The sequence below is a fragment of the Xiphophorus couchianus genome, chromosome 18 (assembly GCF_001444195.1).
Source record: "Xiphophorus couchianus chromosome 18, X_couchianus-1.0, whole genome shotgun sequence".
NCBI classification, from domain to species: Eukaryota; Metazoa; Chordata; class Actinopteri; order Cyprinodontiformes; family Poeciliidae; genus Xiphophorus; species Xiphophorus couchianus.
In genome coordinates this window covers 14,319,479-14,339,793 of record NC_040245.1, presented here as the reverse complement: position 1 = coordinate 14,339,793, position 20,315 = coordinate 14,319,479, and the positions used below count along the sequence as shown (strand labels likewise).

General features: G+C 38.7%; 1 protein-coding gene across 4 annotated transcripts in view; it reads right to left on the bottom strand.

Moving 5' to 3' along the window:
- vaspb (vasodilator stimulated phosphoprotein b) overlaps positions 1–20,315 on the bottom strand; it is a 31,394-nt gene that overhangs the window by 4,273 nt on the left and 6,806 nt on the right. For 3 of the 4 annotated variants that reach the window (XM_028044920.1, XM_028044919.1, XM_028044918.1), the window contains 10 exons: positions 9,402–9,573; positions 6,830–7,010; positions 5,034–5,100; positions 2,689–2,771; positions 2,077–2,348; positions 972–1,144; positions 752–803; positions 574–601; positions 419–458; positions 138–194 (listed from right to left, as the gene is read on the bottom strand). In XM_028044920.1, coding sequence (XP_027900721.1) covers positions 138–194; positions 419–458; positions 574–601; positions 752–803; positions 972–1,144; positions 2,077–2,348; positions 2,689–2,771; positions 5,034–5,100; positions 6,830–7,010; positions 9,402–9,573 — 1,125 coding nt within the window. The remainder of the gene's footprint in view (positions 1–137; positions 195–418; positions 459–573; positions 602–751; positions 804–971; positions 1,145–2,076; positions 2,349–2,688; positions 2,772–5,033; positions 5,101–6,829; positions 7,011–9,401; positions 9,574–20,315) is intronic. The other variant, XM_028044922.1, reaches the window with a different exon arrangement.

The window sequence follows — 20,315 nt, the reverse complement described above, 5'->3', positions numbered from 1 at the left end:
ATAGATGGAGCTATCAACTGCACAATTTGCTACCCAGGTGTGTAGGCAGCAGCAGCAGCAGAGCTGCTTTGCCGTCAGAAGGAAAGCGAAGGCAGGAGGGGAGCCGAGGAGTGGAGGGAGGGGAACAGCATGTGTACCTTGGAGCTTGGGACACTGAGGATGTGGTGTCCATGCTCTTGGGGATGGAGTTATTCCTGTTAGTGAAATACACACATACACACTCTGCTCTTAGAATGAATATGAATGACTTTTAGACATAAAAACACTCTTAAGGAGAGATGTAGAAGCAGAACCAGCAATAAATAGACACACACACTTTGATGGGGGACTAGTTTTGAGGTGACTTCAAATATGAGACATGTGTGAGCTAAAATTTTACTGATGATGCTTAGACTGAAGTAGGTTCATCCAAGAGTACCTAATCATGGACGTTTTCTCCCAAGGTCTTCTTATTGAATCTAAAAAGGAGAACAGACAGAAACATGAGCCTCTCAGTTCAGCTTTGCAAAACTGTTACTTAATATTGGCCAGAATGTGGGCGGCATGCTATGAATAAAACGGTTCAGTTCTCACCATTTTGACCTTGAGGCTCTGAATCATCCTGTGGAGAAAAGACAGCAACTTCTGTAAACACTGAGTCACATGTAGCTATTTCTAAACTTTAATCTATCAGTCTTCTACAGAACTTCTACATCTAATTTTAATTGATGTCGTCAGTTAATCAGAAATACTGTAATGAGCGGACTCTTACGTTATCTTGCGTCTTCACGGCAGGCTTCTCTCCTGTATCTGCAGCTTTTCTCCTGAAGTAAAATTAAATTGCTTTGTTACTTTAAATACAGTCAGTTTACAGAGAGATGTGTGAATATTCTGTTATTGTCGATTGATTTTAAAATTTACAGAGGGCAGCAAAGAACTATATAGTCAAAACCTTTGTGAACATTTGATTTGATACATGACTCTAAACCCACCTGCGTGCCAGAATGGCACTCATTTCGCCCATCAGACCCCCTCCTCCTCCTCCTCCACTGCTACCACCTCCTCCACCACCACCGCCGCTGCCACCGCCCCCTCCCATGGAGGAATTGCTGACGCGGTTCGACTCTGTTCTGGCTGCTGGAGCTGCAGAACCACCTTCCTCCTGCTGAGGGCAGCAAACAGCAAAAACATGAGTGCTCTGATGCAACTGAAACCAAACATTGTGTACACTGTATAAAAACAAACATAACTATTGTTTCTCAGTATTTGACACTAAATCAAACTAAATGTTTTGGGTCATTTAGAATTTTCAAAATCATTTCTACTTCGTAAATGGCAGATTATTAGGATTTTTTTTTTTTTTTTTTTACTTGCTTTCTCCAAATTCAACCCAAAGTCAACCATTTTTTTAACAATTGAGGAAAATTCAGATGATGAGGTCATGGCTTTTCAAGTTTCTAAATTCACAACATATTTGAGGAGGACGCTTAAAAGAACGACAACTCAAATGTGAAACAGCCCATTACTCTAGGCATACCGCCAAATAATAGTTACAAAGTGGTTAAATAATAACAGTCTGTTTTGGAGCGACCATCATAAAAGACTAGTCTCAGCTCCAAAGAAAACTTGTGGGCCGAGCTGAAAAGCGTGTAAACAAAGTGGCTTAAAAACCTGATTCTGTTACACCAGTTTTGTCAGGAAGAATGGACCACAATTTCAGCAACTACTGTGAGAAGTTCATGGAAGGAAACCCAAAAATGTTGGCTCCAAGTCAGAGTTTACATCCAGCCTTAAGGATGTAAACTTCTAAACAAAGAGGAAAGCTAAAATAATTTATATTTTTTATTTTCTCTCTCAATTCTTGCATTTTAAAAAAAAAATCTAAATAATGTTTAAAATCCAAATCACTTAAGCCAGAAAAGGTTTACTCTTACTTAATGTCAGACACTGATTAATAAAAGTTGAATATCATTTTATACTGTAACATGGTCCTGGTAACATGAACATAGCTGTTTCAAAGCAGACAGGTCACATCGTTAGTGCAGAAACTTAATTCACTCAATAAAAATAGCACTAATTACAACATCTGATACTAACCTTGGACACTTTGCGGAGTTTAGCTCCTGCAAGGGCAGCTGCCAGGCCTCCAGCTCCCCCTAATCCTCCACCGCCATCTCCACCTCCGCCACCGTCTCCGCCTCCACCTGGAGCAGGCAGTGGTGGAGCTGGTGGTGGTCCTGTGGGAGGCGGTCCAGGAGGAGGAGGGATGCCCGCCGCCGGGGGAGGCCCTGGGGGCGGTGGAGGAGCTGGAGGAGCTGGAGGAGGAGCTAGACCTCCAGGGGCCATTGGTGGAGCTGGAGGGACATGGACTGGAAGGAGAGACAGAGACATCACTGACAGTTAATTAGCTTTTTTTTAGAAAAATTATTTATTGAAAAAATGCAAGTCAGATTTCTGATATGCAAGTGGAAAAACTTTTTTCCCCACCACCTGGAGGCTATGATGGGAACAAGCCTTTGATAGTATTAAGTAAACGCAATAAAATCTGAAAAAAAGTCTGACAATCTCAGATCTAAAGAAGAAACATGCAGTGGAACGACTTTCTCCATAACCTGGCTCAGAATGAGGGTACTATGAAATAGTCTTGTAGAGGTTGGAGTGTATTGCAGTTAAATGCGATCATCTGCAGCACACCAGGTGTTTCCTGACCTGCAGCGGCTTGTCGTTCTCTTTCCTGCCGCTCTCTCTCCTGTCGCTCTCGTTCCTGCTGTTCAAGCCTCTGTTGCTCCAACCTGTCAACACACACCTTTGTTAAAATGCATGTCATCCTCAGAACTAAAATGAGATGTTTTTAAGTTACCAAAACCTACTATTATGACAAAGTTGTGCTGAGCTTTGTGAATCTAAATACATCAAATGGAAAATTTTACACAAGTTTACAGATCACATTAATATTGACCTGGCATCTTCAAGGACAGTTCAGGTTATTAAACAGTCCAAATTAATATTTCCATGTAGAATTTTGATGCATTGCATTTGAAATATAAATAGCGAAAACATTTGCTATTGCGGTATTGAACCTACTAATATTGCAATGATGGTTGTGGTTTAAAATACTGTGCAGCTCTAGTCAAGTGTGATGTGAAGTGATAGGTTTCCAACACACAATCAACTAATAGACCACAAAATACATGTTTTGTCTCATTTGGTCAGAACACCTTCTTCTTTTTTATATTTCACAGAACAAACAAAAATTTAAAACCATGTATCCTGTTACTTTCATTTTACAGATATGCTTTTATGTCTGACCTTCTGAAGACCTATCACAGAACCCAATACAACAAGAAAAATAAGTGCAAGGGGCAAGTATCTGCCGATATGTCATTAAGATATCACAGTAATGGCTCACTGACACAGAATAAAAAAACAAAACAAAACTGTGTATTTAAGTAAGATACATATTGTAAATTGTTCCAGATGAATATACTTTGAAGGGAGAGGCTTTGTTAGATAACAATTCAAACACTAAGTATATCTGAATCAGCTCTTTTGCAAAGTTACAAATGAATTCCTTGAAAAAACAATCAAATTTGATTTTAGTTGGATTTTTAGTTTTACAAGCTGCAACATCCATTTTTTAACATAGTCATAAGGTGTAAGGGCAATCTGTTCATTATTTTTTTATTTTGTTACACTGTTTTTGAGAAGTTCTGACAAGACAACTTCTCTTCCAGGATTATGAAATGAAATACAAACAGGATGTTGATAGTATATCATTTCATCTCAAATGCAGGCAGCTGTTTTCTTTTAGTTAAAAATGCACTTTAAATTGTTGCCAATTCAGAAGATATTTAGAGCATTTGAAAGACATTTTCCCAATTTTAAGCTGATGTTTGACATAATAAAAACCGGGTAAACTTCCCCTTGCAATATGTTTTAGGTTCAGGACTTGATGAACATGTTCTGTTGAAATATTAGCTTAGTCATTTTTGATCAGCATCTTGCTTTTGATTGTTGCACAAGTGTTTTACAACACCCCTGGCCAAACGCTTGTTTTACCATTGGAGATGAAGCGTCTGTGTGTTTCGACGCTTTACAGGATATTACAAAAGAGATAAATGTGGAGTTCATAACCTCTCATTAGCTTTCTGCTTAAAAAAAGAAGTCCTCAGCTGGACAAAATGGCCTGATTCACATTATTGCCCCTCCCCCAACACATCTGGCACAGAACAGATGTGTTGCACAAAACAATGTCTATAAACAATTATAATGCAGAAAATTAAACATATGCACTCAGGCAGTCAGGGCTGATATGACTCAACGTTCTAAAGCTCATGTTAAAATGTTTTGTTTTTTTTCCTTCCAACAAAACAAATTCTGAGAATGGTATTTAAAATGATCAGCATTTATTAAAATCCTCCAAGCACCTGCATTACTGCTGGAGGTCAGAGGTTTTAAAAAGCTTACTAAGCCACAACATGCCGGCAGCTAATGGAACAGCTACTAATTTAACAGACACTCCCTGTGGTCACTGTGCACCTTTCGGGCTAAACGGGATTAGAAGGTTAAAGCCTATTCTATACAGGCATGCATGAAGTCACCTCAACAGGTTTCTCCAGGGGTAGATGTGAGAGGCTTGCTATCTGTCTGACCTTTGACCTGACTCAAGGGTTGACTGAGGGTTTAGCAGTGTCTGCTTAATGCCGGTAAATCCTCCACATATGCCTGTGCGCAAAACTGTGCCAACTGGACGTCTGCAAAGCCAAGCCAGCTTGACTGTAAACCCAGAAAGTGGTTCACTCTGGTCTGGAAACAGATTGAAACGGCCCCACAGTGGACAACACCCTTCTGAGGAACGAGCTGATAAAATTATATTCGCCACACAATCCTGCTCCTTATCGTCAGCATAGAAACCAGTCTGGGTTATTCAGATTGTTGGGACATATTTTATCTCAGTGAGAGCAAGCAAACATTTAGCGGCTAGCACAGCTAAAATGTTATTTTGCAATATGTAAAGTAAAGAAAGGGTTGGTTCAGAGGAGGTTTGAAGATACCTCCGCTGTTGTTCGAGCTCTTCAGGAGAAGGTCCATTTGACACTGGGCGGGGGAGGGTTGCATAACCTGCAAAAACATGAAGGAAGATATTCTTAGTGTGCATTAAAGTATCTTCAGAAATAGCTCTCATACAGCAGGTGTCATAAACTGACTTAATTGCACTTCAATAATCATACCACCCATGTTCTTTTTTCATCTGCACACAGTTTTGCTGCAGAGAGTGCAAAGTCTGTAAACAGCCCTGATAGGATGAAGCATAGCAACTCATTTGTAAAACAATGACATTATTAATGAAATAGGAGCTGATTGTGGCAGCATAAACTGTATAGATAGTTAGATCGGGTGAATGTAAGAACAATTCTCTGTAAGACAAAACAAGTATCTATTACTGGCGACACAACAGGATGTGCATGGTCAAAGCAACTCTGTCTTTTTTATGTTCTTAAAAAACAAATGTCCCTTCTTTCTATCAAGGTTATGTTTAGCTCCAAGTCACATGCAGTTTCTTAGAAATCTATTCCTAACCATGTGAGAAATTTATCGTCAAACCAAAACCAAATGCTATAGGCAGTAATCAGGATATAGCTGTCACTCTGACAAGAACACCAAAGGTTTAGTGCAGCTTCTACATGCAGCATGTACAGAAAAGCATGTTGATACTCAGCCAAAATAAGAAATAAAATAATAAAAGTCAACCAAATTAAAAATAACTAGGCATGGATTGATTTATCACTGCAACTAATGATTATTTTAGTAATCAGTTATTCTAATGATTATTCTGGATAAAAAAGGAACACTGCAGATTTTACATTTAACCACTTATGCTAATCTGAAACAATATTAGAAATACATTTAAAATGCAAATAAATATTACGAATATTAAACATTACGTTTTTAAATAAGAAAAACATTTTATTGCTTAAAATGTGAAAAGGCATTTCTACAGTGTAAGCTTGATCATTTGTGTCAAAGGATTAATCGGCAGCTAAAAAACTACTTATATCAAGATATGAAAAGCTCAGCCTTTTCTGGTAGACTTGGCGTCAATACATTGTAGGGCTAATCTGTTGATTAGTTTTTGGATTAACATATTAATAATTGGATAGAAAAAGGTTCTTAATAAGAGTTGTTTTAAACAGACTTCGAACCAGGTGAAGCTAAAACTGTGCCACAGGAGGAGTTCTGGGTAGAACATATTAACAAATATGTTGTTTTTTTTATCTTAAATATAAAATGTATATAGATATAGCAGTAATTTTTGACTTAATTACTGCTCTGAGTTTGTGGTTCTTTAGCAAATGGGCCTTTTTCAAATCTTTATATAATGATTAATCGCTTTCTAAATCCATATCCATAATTCTAATGAAACATCTGTAGAGTGATGTTTGTTCTGGCAGTTTTACGGAGCTGATTTTACTGTGACAACCTTATTGTAAAATCTCCAGGGTGAATCACAGATAAATGCGAGCCGTTCAGCAGTGTTTCACAGGTATGCTACGTTATGTTGTGTGCTGATAAAGGTGTGCTGAGCAGAATCTCAGCCATGCTGACATTTTAATAATACCTTCGGTCAAGTAAGTGAATATATTTGTGGCAAAAACCTCTATAGATCCTGTTTGTTGCTCAGTTGACTGACGTCTGGTGACAATATGCATTTATCTGCATGTAAAACAGGTTATTGAGATCTGATCGCCTAGGTGTGAATGGCGAGGCATAGTGGGGTCTACTCTTATCTGAATCAGCCAGAATGGACGCTAATATCTGGTCTGAGCAGTTTCAATGAGAAGTGATTTACCTGCATCTGCCATGGAGTTGATGACATCCAGAGCGTGAGCCATGCCATTGGCAAACAGAGTAGCATCTTCTTTGCTGCCAAAGTTGAGCCCCCAAACTTGTCTGGTATCTCGCCACTGGTGAAAATTGGGTGTGGCCTGGTTATATTTGAGCCCTCTTACAATGGGACAGTTTATAACCACCTGAGGATGATAAGACAGTGAGGTGATTAGTCAATATTCACCAGCAGACTGTTCTGGAACAGCTGTGACTGTGAAAAAAAATTGTTTGAGTGCCTGTAGCCATCAACATCCCATTTTCTACCCGTTCATCATTGCCTCAGTAAGTCCCTTTAAAAACAACAATATCTTGACAGTGTTTCAATATTTATAACACATGTACAAAATACATTAAAAACCGGTAGCATCTGTGAGCTGCATCCTTTTACAAGAAAACTTCATGAAACTACATTCCTGCCAACGCCCAACATAATGGCATGCTTTATTTTTTTTATGGATCCTTCTGGGTTATATTCCACTCAGCAGGTGGCACGAAGCCCGTTAGTCTGGGGTGGAAAAAAAAGCTCTGTGCTCAGAGTGTTGCTTGAATGTGCTGACACGCCGTTTCAGTATTTGTTTAAAAGCTGTTGAATTCCATTGAGCAGAGGGAGGAGTCGAGACCCTGTCAGAGTGAACATCATGGGAGGAAGCATCACTGAATGACAAAGGGCAGCAAGGTCAGCCTCCACCGCAGACAGTAGTGTTTTTCGAAACGACTCCAAATCTTATCAGAACGCAAAAAACACAAAGCGACTGTGACAAGGAGCGCGTCAATTGGGCGACCTTGACATCTTCCATGTGTTTTGAAGGCAAGAAATACTTTAGGGAGACAGACTGAAACCACAAATGTGGCTGCAAAGAAAAATAAGGGAAGCAAATATATAGCTGCAATATTTTCCCTAAAATGTACGTCTTGCTGTTTTTATTTGTCACCAGAGGTAGCGGAATAGCATCTCCATAGCGACCTGCTGGTATCAAGCCTCTTTTTAAAAATTGTCACAGGAAATGGTTGAACAGGCTAAGTATCTCACAGGAAACATCCTCCACTTTAAGACTTGTCTCCAGGGAACACTTCAGCATGCTGAATGTTTAAAGGAGAGAGGCTTTGGTGCAGCGGGGGAATTAAAAAAAAAGGTTCAAGTCAAGAATAGACCCACCTAGAGTCAATTTTACCCAGCTTCTCAGTCGTGGAACACTTTTGTCTGCAGGGGAGCCACAATGAGCAAGATAGTGGCATTAAACCATCTTTGTCTGAAGGACAACGTGATGCTCGAGTCTCCAAACTCTGATCTTAAACACAAAAATATTTGATAAAGGAGAGATGTTGGCTGTTTTGATGAACATTTTGTTCCCTTAGGCTTAGTTTAAGGGTCTTTACGTTATCTATAAGAACGTCCTGTAACTTATTGAAATGTTTTTTTATTGTGTGATGTTTTGGCTAATTCTCTATCTAATAGCGGCAGCAGTGCGCAATGTTTACATAAAACATTTGAGCTCATCGTACATGTACTGCATTTCATCTCCATATCTATAGAAGTATATAGTCCTTAGTTTTTGTCTTAAAGTGGTGAAAAATGTGTCCATTGCTGTTGGCCCCGAGTGGCAGTATATAAAACAGCACAGCAGCCACAGCAGTGTGTGCTTACACACACACCATGCTAGTCCTGCAGAATCAGCTGAGCGATTACAGCAATGCTCTGGAACACCAACTCTCCTTTACAAACACTGACCAATCTGGTATTCTGACTGTTTTTTGCTCTGGGGTTAAATCCGACAATATCAACTTTGACTTCTCACGTTCTATACCAACATATAAAGCAATAGTCCTACTGCAGTGCAAACAGTACCTGGTGTTTTTTGCCTTTCAGATTTATTAGTAGAAACTAAATTGAATGATCAGCAGCAAAAATAAGGACGTCATTTTAATAAACAAGTTTTAAAAAAGTCAAACAGGTTTGAGAAAGCAACATTTTGACTAAATTTCTACACCAACGATTGAGGAGGGCCACACAGGCTATCTGATGGATGTATGGAGTTTATACCTGTCAAAAACATTTTTGGTAAACTAGTATCATTAGCTATCCCTGTTATGGATATGATACTGGGGAACCATCCATCCTCCAATATGTCTATGAAAGTTTATTTTGAAAAGCATTGGCATTCAAAGTGGGTGTAGTAGAGATGCACTGAAAAACTGTCTGGTGCCTGGAATCTAACAATTTTCTCCTTCAATATCACTTCAGCATTTCAGAAAGAAAAAAAATATAATTTGTTGACCAGTGAATACACCACACCAAAGCACTAAAAACTGAGCACTGACAATGATGACGTCAATTTTCTGCACTGTGTTAGAATTATAGTCTGCCTGTGGTAGGAGTTTGGCAGTGGCAGCGGAGGAAGCGAGCAAAGCCTTTTAGTCCATGTTGGCCATGCTTCCAAATATTCAGCTTTTGTAGTGGAAGCAAGAGGAACGTTTAAAACATTTTATTGCAAGCAAAGATGTCATGGTCCTGCTCTACTGCCAAAAACATGTACCTGTTGATCTGTCTGCATCTTGCGGCCGACTATCCGGAAGGCGTTGTTAGAAGGGTTGTGAAAGATCTGAACTCTGCTGAAGGCTTGGGGTCCGGTACCTGCCGGGAGCCACTTTTTACTGCCATCATCGTAGATCATCACAGTGGCCCGAGCCTGGCAAATACTCGACTCACTGCAGAGCAGAGGAAAAGATGGCACAGAATTAATGTATAGCACTGGTGGTGCCAATCTCAGAAGAACAAGGCTCTTGGAAGAAAACAAATACTTAATTTAAGGTGCACGGTGTAGGTTCTTAACTCAAGTTTCATGGTAAAATTTATTTTCATCTGCAATCTACACGAGACAAGTCTAAAAGTAAAGGAAACTTTTGGAGTCGAGTTTTTAATGAAGTAATAAATTATCAGAACTTTGTATAGCATAGCATTTCCAATGCACTACATTAAACTAAAAGAATGAACCACTATTAATACACACCTACTTTGGATATAGTAGAGTATGTGTTATTCAGCGATCCTCATCTTGTTTAGCTGTTAAACAGGATGAACACACATTTCAGAGGCACCATTTATTATGTAAACAAAAGTAGCGCTGTGAGCATTCAAGATTTGTCAGTTATCTTTATTACTTATGACTAATGAAGCACTGCACCAAACAAACACTCTTGTCACAGCTGATCCCTATTTGTATGTGCTTGTTTAAATTTAAATTTTAAATGTAAAAGTTTAAATTATCTACGTTCTTTTAGTAGTCCATTTTCATTCATTCATTTCATTATCAAAATTTGTAGTGCTGTTGTCATTCTAAACTTTTGTTTTAAAATTCTTCATGGTGAATGCAGCGCTTCTGGGAAGCGGTTAAAGCAAAAAAAAAAAAGTAAACATAAGGGAGGGAGAACGGAAACTGGAGATACCGGATGGACAAACGAGTGAAAAAACACAGGATTCTAAACAAAAACAGTTTCCATCAAAACCAGTCTGGCCTCATTTTTCACCTGCCCTATCATGTCCCATTAGAGTTTGTGACAAAGTGGTTCAGTTTGTGTTCACCACTTGTCCCTTATTCTTATTTCTGATACATTTACTTTCTGTAGCTGGTCATAATGCTTAAATTTAAACATTAGTTTGCAACTTTGATTCACTTACTATGCCAGGTTTGTTTGTGTTAGCATTATGTTGCAGTTTCCATCTATTTATATGTTAAGTTTAAAGCTACTACTTCTGGACTATTGGTTGAACTTGTTTATTTTGTTTCAAAGTATATTTATAGCATTTGTGTTCCTTTTTACTGAACCACTTTGTCACAGAGTTCTCCTGCCAGTTAATTTAGGTTCTAACAAAAACCAAATGGCATAATCATGAGCTTATCCACATGGCGAAAAATGACTGATATTCAGGATGGTATACTAGATAAACAAAACTAAACTGCTACCAAGTGCTGATTTTTGCAGGAAAAATCGTTTGGTTTGATCCTAAACGAGAGGAGTAGGTGAGACAACAATGGGGAATGACAAAAACAGGAAGCTGCGCAGAGTGCTGGCAAACAAAACAAGGTCCTGGAATCTTCCACCTGCTTTACATCATCGCTGAAGATGGTAAGAACACAGTTGCTTCTCACTGGGAGAGGCAGCAAAATATTTGTGCATGGCTTTCTGCAGGCAGAATCCAGCTTCAAATCATCCAAATCAGTTGTGCACATATTCTCTGCCAAATAGGAAAACCTAAAGCAAAACATTCATTGTCATGTCTCTGTATCATCTTTACCATTTAAAAACAGACAGAAACCAGGTAATTTTTCAAATAAGCGGAAATAAAATAAGGACTAAGTAAGAGTTGTAACATGAAAGAGGACTGGAAGTGAGGAGCAAACAGTGGCTGACTGTTCATTCCAGTTTTCTATCATTCCTCCCCCTCATCTCCTTGATTACTTCCCAGGCTCTCTCTACAGTCTCCTAATCCATCTCTTCCCCCTCTCCCTCCATCTGTCCCACCCTTGATACAATCTGCTACTTCCTGTGACAAAGCACCAAAGACACAACCCACTTCCTGCTGCCTGCACTGCCTAATAAGGACTGCTCCAGTCTGGGGCAATCAATGCCTGCAGAAATACAGTGGTGCTACATTTCCTTACAAGTTAAAACACATAAATCTGGTCAGTATTAACCTTTAAAGGCGATCTGGCTTTGCTGAAAACAGCAAAACTAAAACTATTTTATGCAGTTTTAATAAGTGTTGCATCTTAAACCAGGAAAAGGTTGGATGCTTACTTACAATACAGTATGTTGCATTGAACAACATCAGATCAGTTTAAAAGGTTAACACACACCAGATAGTAAAGTTGGATTTGCTATGAATCAGAAATGAGCATTGTGTAAACATCAAGCCCCTTCCTGTGATTGTGATGTTTGGCACTCGCCTCACACCGTGCCCACAAGCTAAACAGAGCTGAAACCTTCTCCTAGGTTAGCTCAGGCCCTTTTATGCATTTCAATGTTTACCTTAATTACTGTAAAACAGAAGGAAACAGCTTTACACAAAACATCAGCTGTTATCAAATAGTGAAGATGTGACACAAATGTTAGCAAGCTGCAAGGAAAGTTAGAAACATTTGATATTTTTAATCAGTAATAACACTTATGAAACTATGGGTTTATTTGAAACCTTGTCAGATATTCACCGGAATCCAGCAGTTTGCTTTATTAACCCACTCAGACCTAAAATAACCTGTGGTCATGGAAACTGTGATATATTGTTGAATGAGTTATTTATAGATTAAATCAATAAAAATAAGAGTTATCTGAACTCTTATTTATAGAGTTACCAATCAACTCTGGCCAGAGATCAGAATTTGAAGATGTTCCCTTTATCATCTCTGTGGCAATTGGCAAGTCAAATGCTGAAGAATTTCCCCTAAATATCTGCTAAACTAGATCTCACAATATAATGAGTCACATTTTTCTTCACTATATCACTGTTTGCAGTGTTGCATTCACATTTGGATGCAACATTTGGTAAAATATCATGTTTCAAGTGTTCACACTCTGCATATTGGCAATAGTGACACAATTACATCTTTTTCTGAAATTGCACAGCATTAATTTTAGGAAATATCTACTTCTTAAACTATTAGTCACAAACCAGGGAAGAAGCAAGTCCAAAAACATGGCAGTATTAGCGCAATATTCAGTTTAAGTCATTGCCTTCGCCTACACATTGGCTTCTTCTCTTCTCATATCTATTGTTAAGCCTGTAGTCATTTAAGTAGTCAAACAATCTGTCAGGTCAGAAAAAATGTCCACTTTTTAACTGTTTCACAGTTTGACATCACACAATCTAATTACTTATTCCTAGCTCCCACCTTACATAGCATTTTTCAGGTTTCAAATAGCACTGGCATTATCTGCTTCAAAGAAATTTTTATGTGGAGGACACCAGTAAAATATGAGCAGCCATTCAAAGGGCACACTTTTGCCCACAATTTCCTTCAATCCCCGCTCACCAGCTGAGCTGGCTGTAAACCTAGTTGATGAGTTTCTTGGCCTAAGACTGTCAGGAATTAGGGAGAAAGAGGATGTGGGAAACTTTATCACAAAAGCAACTAAATGTTGCTGTCTTAACAGACTGATGAAGCTGTTAATGTTACATGATTTCTTTCAACATAATGTGGAACACACATGTGGGTGATAGTGGAATTAAATCTACTTTTAATATTGACCAATTTCAACGTTGATAATTTAAAATGAAATCCAGCTAATGAAAACAAGTTTGTAGTTAATTCAGCAGTAGTTTTGTATTATTTCAAAAACATTCATAAAAATATACCACCTTGCATACAGCTATAAAATCTCACACTGTCTCGACCACATCCACATCCTTTCTAGATTCAGGCTGGTGTATCATCATGAGAATCTGCAGTCAAGATTGCTGCAAATCTTACTTCGTCAAATTGGATGCACCAGTAAATAATATGATAATGCGTACCAAAAGCTCTTCCGTCTTTCAGTCGACATGTCTGAAGGAAATCGCTTCCGCTTTGTTGACACTGCGTGACCTTTTTGTAACCTGATCGACAGTGCTCAGGTAATGAATCTAGGTTTTTAAACATGCAAATATTAATATAAATCAGCACAGGTTGCTGTCTTGTTTGTTCACATTGTGGGATAGGATATTTGCTTTACTGGTGACCAGGGAATGACAGAAATCAATTGCAATCCATTTGGAAATTAGCCTTGAATGATTTTTTATCATTATTATTATTCAATTATTGCCATGTTATTAAAAAGAAAACATTCTTTCAAAGGAAGGTATGAAAAATGGTTGAAAAACTTAAAAACTATCCAAGATGTTTCTAGGATTTTGAATCGATCAGCAGAGAGCATCCCATCCATCTGACAGGAAGATTTTAAAATAGAAAAACTTTTGCTGAATAAAACATACATCAAACATATAGGCAAACTGTAATTTCCTCTGGACTCTGTTACATCCAGCATGTTGTTGTGTTGGAATGGCAGAGAAGGTGTATGGGAATTGGGAGGGGACAGAGACACTGGACTGGGAAACAGATGCATATTTAATGGCAGAGAAAGCACAGGCTCAGGAGCGAGACTGAGTAGCCAGCTGCATTATTGATACAACTAAGGACACTGAGACTCTAAAAGGCTAAGTGGCACTAGTGCATGAAGACATGAACTTGCACACACTCTCACACCTGTCATCCTGCCAACATGTCCGTGCTGACTTTGTTGACTCTGTATGACCGGCTGCAGGGGGGCCAGTGGAATAAATCACCACAGGCAAAGTGATAAACAGGCTATTTTTTGTACTTCCTTAAGCCAAGACTGAGGGCAGCTGTGACCAGTTGACTCAAGACAATTTCTCATAGGCACAGAGAGTGGTCAGACTGATGGCCCAGAAGAGATCTCAGGCACCAGCTATTAAGGCTAATAATAAAAACAGGCTTTATTTAAAAAAAAAATAGTATGAATTTAAGCAAGTTGTAGTCCATAGTGAGTCTCTTCAGTTAACGAGGGGTTAACAGGAAACCCCTGCGCGCGGCTAGAACACGTGCCCTGTAGAAAATGTCTGTATAAGGCTCTGCTGTCAGAGCTTTTCTCCAAATGAGCTGACAAGTACAGTCAGGCCCAGTGGCTCTTTTCTAACTCCTCTTACCTGATGCTCCCTCTGCCCTTTTTAACCTCTTAAAAATAAAACAGTTTCAGGCCATTTAAAAACCTGAGCAAAAATACTTTTGCACTTTTGTTTACCGATATTGTACAGCTGTAGGCATGACCTACCGAAGCATGTCTGTCTGGTTCAGCTGACAGGCTGGGCAAAGAGAGCGTTAGAGAACTCTGGAGGAGCTGCAAAAGTTCACAGCTTATGTAGGAAAATTTACACACAAACTATCAGTCATGGGCCCCTCACACCTGGCCTTACTGTAAGAAAAAAAGGGATTGTTGAAATAAACTGGTAAGAAGTTCTCTTAGCATTTTGACTCAAGTAATAGTGGAAAAAATGTGCTTGATCTAAAAAGAACACGTTCTAACTCTGAGCTTTTTGACCTACATGTGAAACGACGGATCTGGCAGAAACACTCTGCATATCCCCACTTTGAAGCATGGTAGTGGCAGCATTATGTTGCTACCATCATGCCAGGTTTTGGGCTACAGGGGACTTATTTTCATCTTAATTTTGTTCAGATTTTCTTCATAAGGTTTTGCCCAACAGACAGCCAAGGTGAATCAAACAAGAAGCAAAACGAGTCCCCCATCAACTTTATATGTTTTCACAGCTCTGGTTATTGATTCAAACACAACTCAGAAGAAAAGTAAATGCAAAAGAAATGAAGCATTTAAATGGGTAGATCTTGAATGGCTGTGGTACACCTTCCATGAGAAACAGTGATCCATTGTTCCTTGGCAAAGTATCGGACAACCCAAAGTAAAGACAGACAAGTCTGGAAACTATGAGGATACTTCCTCTTCATCCTGGTGGCTGTTAAACCTAGACTATGAACTTTTCCTGAATTGATAGTCATGCCTCATATGTATTAATAGGCTGGGAAGACGAACAGGTGATTTGAGAATTAAACCCAGCAGCCCTTAAGCTGATAATATAGTGAAGTTTACTCTGAGCACTCATTCATGTTTATGTGAGGAAAGGCGCTTTCGCTTTTCACCACAGCACCTGGAGGGCTGCCAGCAGGTGACCCTGGTTCGGTCACATTTGAGGCAGAATCTTGAGTGTAAAGAGAAGTGAGACAGGGAAGTGCTTTACTAAAAGAAGTAACTTGGAAAACCCAGCACTTCACAGCACACAAATACTCATTTGAATAAAGTCTAGACCATGCAAGCAAAGAAAATGTTTCCTTTTTGGTCGTATTACAATAAATGCAGAATCCCTACATTGCAACTGTGCATATCCTACTATAGAAAATAAGATGTACTTGTCTTGGTATGAAACTGAGGTCACGGTTAAGGATGCAACAAATTATTTTGGTGGTCGACTAATCTGTCAAGACTGTTGCGGTTAGTTAAAGATTATTTTAATCCACCTCTGGTTTCCAAGAAGTAACCTTCTGTTCTCAGCACTTTTACACGTCTTGCAACACTTTCTCGAGGTCTCTATGTTAACATGGACATTTCCACAGTTAATTCAAGTAATGCCATAAAAAACATGCATCCTAAAAAACTTTAAAATTATTTAGCAGATCGATGTTTGAGCATTATTTAGCCATCATTGATAAGCCCAAAATCTGAAATACTTAAATTGGTGAAACTGGATAATTCCACCCTGAATTAAGATTTAAAAACAAAGAAAAAAAAGCAATCTTACTGTTATAGACCACCTAAGATTGGGACAAGGTTAAAAACTACAACCAATTAATTAAGTGGATAATTCTACTCTTAAAATTATATCAAAAGGTATATTGTAGAACTGTAAAATTGATCAAATCACAATCATTATCATTGGGGAACATTGTGACAGTGAAAGAAAAACAAAAGAAAGTTTGGCAATGAGGAGTGCATTGGAGTGAGCTCTAGGGTTGAACAATTCAGCATCGGTTTGACGTTTGACTAAAGATAGTTAGTGTGGATTACTTAAATCTGTAAAAAAAAAAATTATACTTTTTACAGATTCCTTAAAAGCTACATTATAAAATCAGATGCTGACTCCTGCTTATAATTTCCATCAGCAAGGTCAACTCAGGTATTTTGTTTATTCAGTTGTCAAGTCCCATCTTTCAGTCAGCTGGCTGGTTTACATGAAATCAGGACAGCAATCAATTGAAACAGGGTCCAATATGAAGCCTTTAGAAAATACAGAATGAAATTTGTTGGAAGAAACAACACCATAACATGTGAGTAATAATGGGGGGTACAGAAGCAGCATTTTAACTGTAAACCATCTCAATGGTGAAGTTCTTGTGCTCTGATGCTGATTTGGGTGAAGAAGTCGCATACAAACACCGGTTGATTCATCAGACATTACGTCATGCTCAAGTCCCCTTCAGGCCACGTTTTCTGCTGCCAGTCCCCTGTGCATATATATTCATTGACTCTGGGCTGTGAGATTAGTTTCTAAACTGCAATGTACAGCTGTTTATGGCTAAATGCACAAACATTGAACAAACTTCCCCCAATGCAGCATATGGTCTTTTAATCAGATTCACAAATCACTACATACAAGTAACAAGAGAACTGGAAATTTAATAGACTACACTTGCCTCTTTTTTTATAAAGAAACAGGAAGGGTGGTGTTTTTTTGTTATTTTTATTCATCTGTTTAAAAATGAAAAGTGACAGTACATTGGAACTCACTTGTCTGATGATGAAGTCAGTCGTTTTTGCAATAACCCTTAGTAAGAATCTCATTTAAAAACAAGGAAGTCATTTCTGGGCACTATCCAGCCGTCTTAGAGCAGGTTAACGGTTTTTAAAACATACAGATCTCTGAACTTTAAATAGTATCAACAGTAAAGGGTGTCTCAGTCTGTCGTGCTATTTTCCCAATGTCTGTGTCATCTCACACATGTGACAACTTGCTGCAAAATTAACACAAGCACACTTTCACAATAAGCTACTGAATCAACGACACAAAACAGACAGGCACTCAGCTATTCATAAACTGTAAATATGTGAATGAAAATCAGATGTTTTTGACCTTCCTGATTAAAAAAATAAAACAACCTTAAAGCATTTCCTGAATGCTGACTCATCATTCATGACACAGAAAGGAGGGTTTTTTTTTTGCCAAAATCATCAAGTTGTTTTTTTGCTTGGCCACTTGAAGAGCAGAGATGAATTCCTTCCTGCTTCTGATGCATCCAAGGCTGTGTGGAATGAAGGGGGGGGAGAAAGCAATAGAACTGGCACTCTCAATGCCCATATTTGGAATGAAGTTACCTCTGTCCTCTGCACTGAACTCAATTCCTTTTACAGGTCGGAGCACATCCTCCCCGACCCAGGCCAAGGAGGAGGAGAGCTCCCTCTTAGAAAAGAATCAACAGGAGAAAACTCCCAGTTTTAGGCTGCCCTGACTTGTACGCCCCTTCCCTTTCCACTGAATGAGTAAAGAAGATCCCTTTTCCTGCTTAATCATGCTTCCTGCAAACATGGGGGTCTGAGAATGTTGATGTTGGCCACATTATAGTCAACTATCACAACCCTGGTTAGTTTTTTGAAGCTGGAAATTGGGCATTGGCCAATGAGATTCTAACTGTACGCTAACCCAGACTAAAAATGACATTGGTAACACAAAATCCAAAGAAAAATGTATAACACCATCTGATTGCTTTCATTTGAAGGCAGCCTCTTCACAGCTAGTTAGCTAATTTGTGGACTGTGGTTTGAAAACAGCATAAAATTAATAATAGAGCTACTGCAATCAGAAATGACTACTTGGAAGCAATGTTTGCTAGGATTTCAAGTTTGTGAATTCTCACACTGTATTGATAATATATTTGGCCAGTTGGCTGGACTAACTGCCCTGAAGCCAGAAGGCCAACAGTCGAGGTATATTTTTTAGGGGTTAAGATGCTAAAGTTCACAGAGAATGTTGGGAGCGTTGTGTAATGATAATGTAAGCGAATAGTATCCAAATTCCTGGTGTTCTGTGCCCTAATTAATAAGAGGTGGGTGGTGCAAGCAATAACTGTCCATGTAAAACAATTAGTGTAAAACAGCCTTTGTTTAGTCAGCTGACAGGCAATGTGCAGCAACAGGTAGAGAAGGGCTGAGACTGCTTTAACATATGTTTCATAATACTAGAATGAACTTCTCTAACTTCAACACTTTCTTGTACATTGTGTGGACTTTAGAGCACAGAAACAGCATTACAAAAAGTTCTATTGGCTTTGCACCAAACCTTTTAAGACCTTTGTACACTTGACACTTGTAACCAGTCATCAACTAAAGTTTAAAAAGTATCACTAGTCAAAAATGTTTGTGTGGAAAACATAAATATCCTCTAAGAGAAAGTGTCAGTACACAAGATTATTTATATCAGAGTCAATGCACCAATATAATGTCCACATGCAGAAATAGCTCATCTTTTAACAGAACAAGTAAACAGACAGGCCTGTGTTAAGCATGTCCTTTCCCGTGTGGCAATAAACCTTTAGTCAACACTAGGTCAAAGTCTCAAAGAAAGCCAGCAGCAGAGCCTAAAGCAAGCTCAAGGCTTCCTCTGAGTCTGCTCTTTCTGATGCAGCCTCTGTCCATCAGCAATCACCATCTTTCCAGATAAGAAAGACTATGATCTAAGGACTTGAGGGATAGGAATGTTAACAATGGCTGGCAGCATAAAGCTGCTTCTATACTAACTGGGTTCCATTATGTTCCATTAAGCAGTAGACCCCAGATGAACCCTCTGGATCTTTATATCCATTAGCAGTGCTGACCATACAGAACGTCCATCCCCATAGTTAAGCTTTCGTTTCACTGCATAATACTAGAATACAGAGACAGACTCAGTCAAACCCAGAAACCCAGAAGATAATGTTCCTCTAATTTATCTGCAGCGGGGAAGGTTCAGATATCTGCAGTTATCTTCACGCGATGATACTCTGTTCAATTTCACTCCGTTTTTATACAATAAAAACACGTCACTCCTTTCAACTGGCCAAACATGATATTGGTATATGGAGTCTGAATGCAACACCCTCTGAAATATTTAATCGAAGTGGTCCTTACTGTAAATTGAAAAAGGAGCATATTGTTCCCTGTTTAATATATTCCATGTTTTAAGTGAATGTGGACTTTAGCTACTACTCAATAGAAACTTAAAGGGCCTACCAAAATTTATGTGGAATTATGCAAGGTGACACCATCTTTAACAAATGTATTGTTATCGCTATTCACGACACAATATGACTATTATGAAGAACTGCCTAGACTGCAGTAAGTGTTGACTTATATAAGCAACACACATCTAGACTGGAAATAGTGAATTTTATTTCCTTGTTTCAGGCAGCTGGATCCTTACCTGGGGTCAATGTTTGCTATAAACCATAAGTTTAAAGACATCAGTATTCATTTGTTTAGTGCTATAAATATTTATCACAATATTCAGCAAGACTATCACATTTTTCTAATATCCTACAGCAAACTGCTTCTTCAAATGTCCCAACACAGGGCTTATCTTAACACATGTGAGTGCGAGATTTATTTTAAGGAACAGAAACCTTTTTCACACGTTTGTTTCAACTTGGTAAAAAAAAGAGAAGAAGTCTTTCTGATGCCCTTTTCCGGTAGTAATGCACTCGAAACACCATGCTGCACTGGTTTACTTTGTGCAGACACAAAACAAGACGACGTAGTGGAATCATGTGGGCGACTATAGTCATCTTTGACATGCTGTGCTTTATATGCCACCTCAAATGTCACACCAGTTCAGTTCTGTCGCTACTTCAACAGTG